A 7,068-nucleotide genomic window follows, 5' to 3' on the forward strand; every position below is an offset into this window, starting at 1 on the left:
CTTTAATAATGTAAAAAAAAAATTAAAGTAATAATAATATTATTATTTATAAAACAAGTGATTGCAATAGGGCTTTTATTTTGAAGTACATAACTTCCGGTAGGAAGGGTTGCTGTTTTCTTCCACACAGCTCAGACTTCATGTTGCTGTTATGGACTGACAAATATACGAGGCCTGTGGAATTACCATTTTCTAAATCTTAGAAACACCACCCCTGTCTGGACAGATAGTGGCGGGGATGCATCATCGACATGGGAAATCTTTTCGGGAAAAAGAAAGCAACTCGTGTGACCGAGCATGACAGAGCTGTGCTGGTGTGTTAGTGCTAACTGGCTAATAATTCAGATGAGAGAAATTAATATATATTTTATATTATATATAAATGTATATATTAAATAATATATTTTTTATTATATTATATAATATATTTTATACATTTTATACATATATATTATATATAAAATGGTGGGTTTCACTGTATCACCACCAAGGATCCGTGTTGATGCTGACTGACGACTGGACCCCAAAAATGAAAGTGCAGTTTATGTTGTATTAACATATATAGAAAACGGCTCTGCTACAGAATTATTACTATCTTGTCTCTAATTTTTCTATATTATTATGTGTGTGTGAGCAGCAACTGAAGCAACAGAGAGATAAACTGAAGCAGTATCAGAAGAGGATAACGCTTCAGGTGGAGAAAGAGCGACAGCTGGCCAAACAGTTATTGAAAGATGGAAAGAAAGAGTGAGTGTTCATGTCTCTCCTCGTGTTACTCGTAGAACTAGGATGTCTAGTTTTCTGAAACGAGCTGAATCTCCCTCATAATATATTTTGTGTTTGTTTATTCAGGAAAGCACTCCTACTCCTTAAGAAGAAACGTTACCAGGATCAGTTACTGGAGAAAACAGAAAATCAGATAAGCAACCTGGAGCGGATGGTAAATATGGCAGATGTTATGATGACATGTGTTAACATGGTTTTTCTGTATTCTTTTTTTTGCTTGTCTGCCATTATTCATGCATATCTCAATCAGACCTGTTTTTGTTTTACAGGTTCAAGATATTGAATTTGCACAAATAGAGATGAAAGTCATTGAAGGACTAAAAGTTGGCAATGATTGCCTGAAGAAAATGCATGAGGTACGTAATGAGAATTAATGTTATTCTTGGTCATGCTCAGTACAATGTACTGGTGAATTTAGCTCTATTCTTTTCTTTTTCTCTAACCAGATGCTGTCCATAGAAGAAGTGGAGAGGATCATGGATGAAACACACGATGCCATTGAGTATCAGAAGGTACATTTTACTTTTCATGATCTAACTTGTAAGACTAGTCTAAGCAGTTTATACAACCGGCCACAGTAAAATTCATAAGACCCTTTATGGGAATACATTCAGATATACAGTGGGTTCCAAAGAGAAAAATGCTTCCCTTATGCATGTTTTCATTACTAATTGTAATTATACTGTCAGCATAATAATTTGAGTAGAAAACCAAATTGAAAAATGAATGCAATGTATTTGGAACTTCTGACTATCTGTTCAAAGATATGTCACACATTTATTAATTTGTACATTTCATTTGTGACCTATTAATAATGTTATTTCTTCAGTTCACATATAAACTTTTTACATTTACATTTTTCGAAATCCTAACACTTTCAGATTTAGATGAAAAAGTCTCCTACTGTGGGGATGTCAGTTGGCTTTGTATTTTTTTTTTTAACAGATTTCTCTTCAGATTGTTGTGTGCAACATAATGATCTTTCACTGATCGTTATTTGAACACATGCCAGAGAAATATTTCGACTGACATCCACTTTTTCAAAATGAAAAAAAAAAAAAAGTCTAAAGATGAGCAGCTATTAAAAAGGCTATAATGATCCATTCTACTCTGCACCACATGTGCTACATCCTCAAATCTAGAAGAACTGAGAGGCAGCTGGATCTCTCGTGTGCTTGTTGCTGATGTAGAAGTGTTTTTCCTCATTCCTGGTTGTCTGTGTGTGTGTGTGTCCGCAGCAAATTGATGATATGCTGGCGGGATCTCTGACCCAGGAGGATGAGGAGGCTGTGCTAGCAGAGCTGGAGGCCATCACTCAGGTGTGTACATGATCACACTCTTACAGCTTTGTTACTGATGTTGTGTCAGCTGATGTGTTTTCATCTACCTTATACATTTCCTGTGTGTGCTCAGGGAGATGCTGACCTTGAACTTCCTGAGGTGCCTGAAGAAGAACTGCCAGAGGTTCCAGAGCAAGAGCCAGGTCTGTGTTTTCTTCTCTATTGTTTCTGTAGTAAATACTATGCATACAGTGCACAGTATGCAAATGCTTAGAAAATATTTTTGTGATGTTTCAGTGCGGGAGAAAGAGAGGGCGAAAAAGAAACCAGAGCGAGAGATGGTGGCAGTGTAAATACAGATCTGTCCACCCGCCATCTGTCGTACCTCCATGTCTGCTCTCGAGCTGTCCCACTGGAGACCCCAAGGGCTCATCCCAAACAAAACTCTGGGGAGTGATTGACAGTCCTCCCCCTCATACATGTTGATGACCCTACATCAATGCCATTTTTTAAATTGTATATACACAGTATACTGTATCCCATTTAGTTTAGTAAGATGACTCTTAACAGTGCCTGGTCTTTCTAATCACCCTATGGTTTTGTCTAATCTTTCAATTATATATCAAAGGCATATCATGTCTAAGCCTGTTATTTTAATGCATGCTTCACTGTTATTATAACAGTCACTGTTAAAAAAAAAAAAAAGATTCCCAAACTTTAGTACGTCATGAATTTTCACAAAGAACATAAAACTGAAGCGTTTCCATTATGAGCATAAACTTGTACAAACTTTTCACTGTGCCGTAAGATGTCATTAAAAACTACAACTATGACAAGCCTGGCTTCAAAAGTAGTAAAAAAATGATTTATAGATAGATAGATAAATAAACTTCCTTGAGGGAAAATGCAGGTATAATACAGCAGAAATGACACAACCACTTCTGTTTAGAATCACTGCATTATGCTGTACACACAGTGTTTTTTTTTTTATGAAGTATACATGCATTAGATACAAGGACGATGTATACAAGCAAAACTAATCCTTTTTGTTTATATCCAACACTGAATTATTTTAACTCAAGTTCTTTTTAGGTTTTATCTCATTTTCCCATGTTAGCACTATTATTACTGTACTGTGAATTCACTGTTCAGTAAGTACTTTAGTTTATAGTCTGTTTCGTTTTGTAATTCTGCAACAATAAATTTTATGTAATCATTTTTCATCACTGTTGTGCCTGCAGGAAAAGGCATGTATATGTAGCTGCCACTAGGTAGCAGTATAATGCAAGCTATGTTTGATACATTTGGCAGTTTGGCAGAAATGTGGCTTGCTTTTACTGCGGGGAGTTATCATGCATTTGCCCAAAAATATATATCTTATAGATATATCTTAATTACAGAAATATAAATACACAAATTATATGTATATATCTTCTTATCTACACTACCACTTAAAATTTTGGGGGTGGTAAGATTTTTTTTTTTTTTTATGTTTTTGAAAGAAGTCTCTTTAAGTTCACCAAGGCTGCATTTATTTGATAAAAAAATATAGTAAAACAGTAGTAATATGAAATATTATTACAATTTAAAATAACTGGTTTCTGTTTCAATATATTTTAAAATAGGATTTGTTCGTGTGATGGCAAAGCTGAATTTTCAAAAGCCATAACTCTTGTAATCGATTTTATGCTTTTAATCAATTGAATGCTTCCTTGCTAAATAAAAAAAAAACCTAAAACTTACTGAGCCCAAACATTTGTATGGTAGTGTAAAGTATATATACATTATATACACACATACAGTATAATAACTAGACAGATCAAATGGAGATTGTTGAAATTTCCAGCATCTCAGATTTTTCTTCTGAGAAAATGACTTCAATAAATCTCAACAATGTCTCAAACTCAGATCAGATTTGCCAAGATAAAGAACTGTTTATTTTCAGTTCAAATAAAAACATAATTTAAATTGACATCAAATGCATTTAATGTATTCCAGGTTACAGCCTATTTCACTAAAGTGCAGATTTTCTTGAGTAAGCCTAAGTTAGACCATTGTTTGAAAGGTATTGACCTAAAAACAAGTACCTGTATTGCTTTGTTGGAAGTCCATTGTCTGGAACCAGGCAGTTGGATCTGTGCGGGGCTGCTCTTATCTTTCCTGACACAAAGCACTATGGAAGTGGGCGGCTGCCCCATGAGTCTGAATGGCTCCACCAGAGCTCACTGTGAAGCAGTTTCATACCGTTACACTGTCAGGCAACAGACTTTGATCAGTAAACATAGGGGGGTGTGAATAATGTGCAGGAAAGACAGAAGCTGGGTTTCATAGAAACAAAAAAAGATATACCTAAAATGAGTTATAGGACTCCACATAATTTTAAATCCTTCCCTTTTTTTTTTACATACAGTCTATATTCAAACATGGAACAGCTTCTAGCTTCATTTCATCTTAATTAAATTACATTGGCCTTTTCTCATCCCACATTTAGTTTCCCTTAATCACACAGAAGAGATGCTGGTTTTAGGTGTCTTTATTGATCTCTGTTTGCTTTGTTGCTTTTTATTTACCCTCTTGATAGGTCCACTAGATAAGACTTCCACAGTGATGTGAAATCAATCGATGTGGCCTCTAGACGGAAGCATCTCTAATGTTATGCGCATTTCCCATGAACCTCCATGAGCTGTGTATGTGCGACTAACTGAAAAAGAAACAAAAGAAAGGAAATTGTCCATTGTATCAGATTGAATTTCTTGACCTTTGCAATCAAGAAGCACACACCATTAAATGCAGTTTACTCTCTCGCTTGACCTTTAAAACAGGGAAACACTAGAGCTCAGTCTGGCTCTTCGGGATCTACCTTCCTGCAGAAATCAGCTCCAATTGTAATCAACACAATCTAACTAATCAAGGTCTTGGAGGTCTTTTGAAAATTACATGCAGGTGCACTACAACACAGTTTGAACTACAATTTGAATGTTTTTTCCATCAGAACAGCTGTAAAAGGTGTTGTCATGGCCAATAACACAATTGAGTGAGGCCACGTTTACATGCAAATCATTTTCTGATTTCAAATTTTGTGGTATACTGTATAATCCTATTGGAATACTCATGCATGCATGTAATTTTTAATAAACTAAAAATGCACATCTTTTCCTATACAATACACAGTTTTGGGGAAAGTTACTTAATAAAAGTTACTTAAAAAAGTAATGCGTTACAAGTAATGCACAATCTCTGTTTGCATTTCACTGTTTTTATTCATTTTGAGGAATACTGAATCTGTTTTTGTGCAAGTAAGATGAGTAACTGCATTCTCACATTTAGTCTAGAACTACAATAACCATCATGTTTACACAGCGCACACAACACCTCTTCACCTTACTGATCTGATTTCTCTCAACATGTGGACAGGAGAGGTTTCAGTCAATAAATGGGAAAAAAAGTACTTATTTGAAAAAGTAACTCTGATGTTTTGTTGTAAATTTAGAAGTAATGCTTTAGTTACTTGAAAAAAAAAAAGTAATCTGAATACATAACTCACATTACTTGTAATGCGTTACCCCCATAGCAATACATGATCGTTTGTGCCATTTATTACACTGCATTTTGGTTATGTATTTATTTATTTAATTTTTTTTACAAAGTTCAGAAAGGAGCGTACACACACTAGTAGAAAATTTCATTATTTGTAGTAGAAAAAACATTATGAAGGCCAAAAAGAAATTTTCTATTATGTGTGCAAGCTCTTTTCCTTGTTGAACTTTGATGTTTTTGAGATTACGCACCAAAGTAATTTTTTTATCTATTAATTCAGTATTTGGCAAGGACATTTTATGACTTTTTGGCTGTTTTTGGTTATTTTGAAAGCAAATTTTAAACAACTAATTAATTATCATTCACATCCTTATTGATAACACATAATGCGATCAGTTGCAGAATGTAGAACATGATACTTGAAAAAATTTAAAGTAAAGAAAAACACCATTTTCTGCTTAAAAAGTGTTTCTTTACTAGCTTTTTAAATTCATTTATAAATAAATGTTCATCAAATATTTCAAATATTGTGTTTACATAACCCAAAATTCTAAATAATGCAGTCACATAACTGTTGTTTTATTTGGATTAACAGAACCCAAAATATTAGCTTAAAGGGTTAGTACACCCAAAAATTAAATTCTGTCATTAATTACTCACCCTCATTTCATTCCAAACCCACAAGATGTTGACTACTTTAACAATGTCTTTACTACTTTTCTGGATCTTGAATGTGGTAATTACATTGCTTTCTATGGGGGATAAAAAACCCTCTTGGATTTCATTGAAAATATCTTAATTTGTGTTCCAAAAATGAAAGAAAGTCTTATGGAACGACATGAGGGTGAGTAATTAATGACAGAAATTTCATTTTTTGGTGAACTATCCCTTTAATCTGGTCATAGCAATTATCTTAAAGGTTCCCTAGATTATGTTTTTAAAAGATGTAATATAAGTCTAAGGTGTCCCCTGAATGTGTCTGTGAAGTTTCAGCTCAAAATACCCCATAGATTTTTTTAATTAATTTTTTTAACTGCCTATTTTGGGGAATCATTATAAATGCGCCGATTTTATGCTGCTGCCCCTTTAAATCCCGTGCTATCCACCCACAGAGCTTGCGCTTGCCTTGAACAGTGCATAAACAAAGTTTACACAGCTAATATAACCCTCAAAATGGATCTTTACAAAGTGTTCGTCATGCATGCGGCATGCATGCGTCGGATTATGTGAGTATTGTACAGTATACTGTTATATTGTTTACTTCTGATTTTGAATGAGTTTGATAGTGTTCCGTGGCTAACGGGTAATGCTACACTGTTGGAGAGATTTATAAAGAATGAAGTTGTGTTTATGCATTATACAGACTGCAAGTGTTTAAAAATGAAAATAGCGACGGCTCTCTTGTCTCCGTGAATACAGTAATAACCGATGGTAACTTTAACCACATTTAACAGTACATTAGCAA

At 34.3% G+C, this 7,068-nt stretch overlaps 1 protein-coding gene across 1 annotated transcript; it reads left to right on the forward strand.

Moving 5' to 3' along the window:
* The first annotated feature begins 69 nt into the window (after window positions 1–69).
* Window positions 70–2,902, forward strand: chmp6b (charged multivesicular body protein 6b). Its single transcript, XM_048170450.1, has 8 exons — window positions 70–314; window positions 638–747; window positions 853–940; window positions 1,056–1,142; window positions 1,233–1,298; window positions 2,025–2,105; window positions 2,200–2,269; window positions 2,364–2,902. Exons 1-8 carry the CDS (start codon window positions 252–254, stop codon window positions 2,417–2,419), a joined length of 621 nt encoding a protein of 206 aa, XP_048026407.1. The 5' UTR covers window positions 70–251; the 3' UTR covers window positions 2,420–2,902.
* The last annotated feature ends 4,166 nt before the right edge of the window (window positions 2,903–7,068 follow it).

This window comes from Megalobrama amblycephala, linkage group LG20 (genome assembly GCF_018812025.1).
Source record: "Megalobrama amblycephala isolate DHTTF-2021 linkage group LG20, ASM1881202v1, whole genome shotgun sequence".
In the NCBI taxonomy this organism is placed as follows: Eukaryota; Metazoa; Chordata; class Actinopteri; order Cypriniformes; family Xenocyprididae; genus Megalobrama; species Megalobrama amblycephala.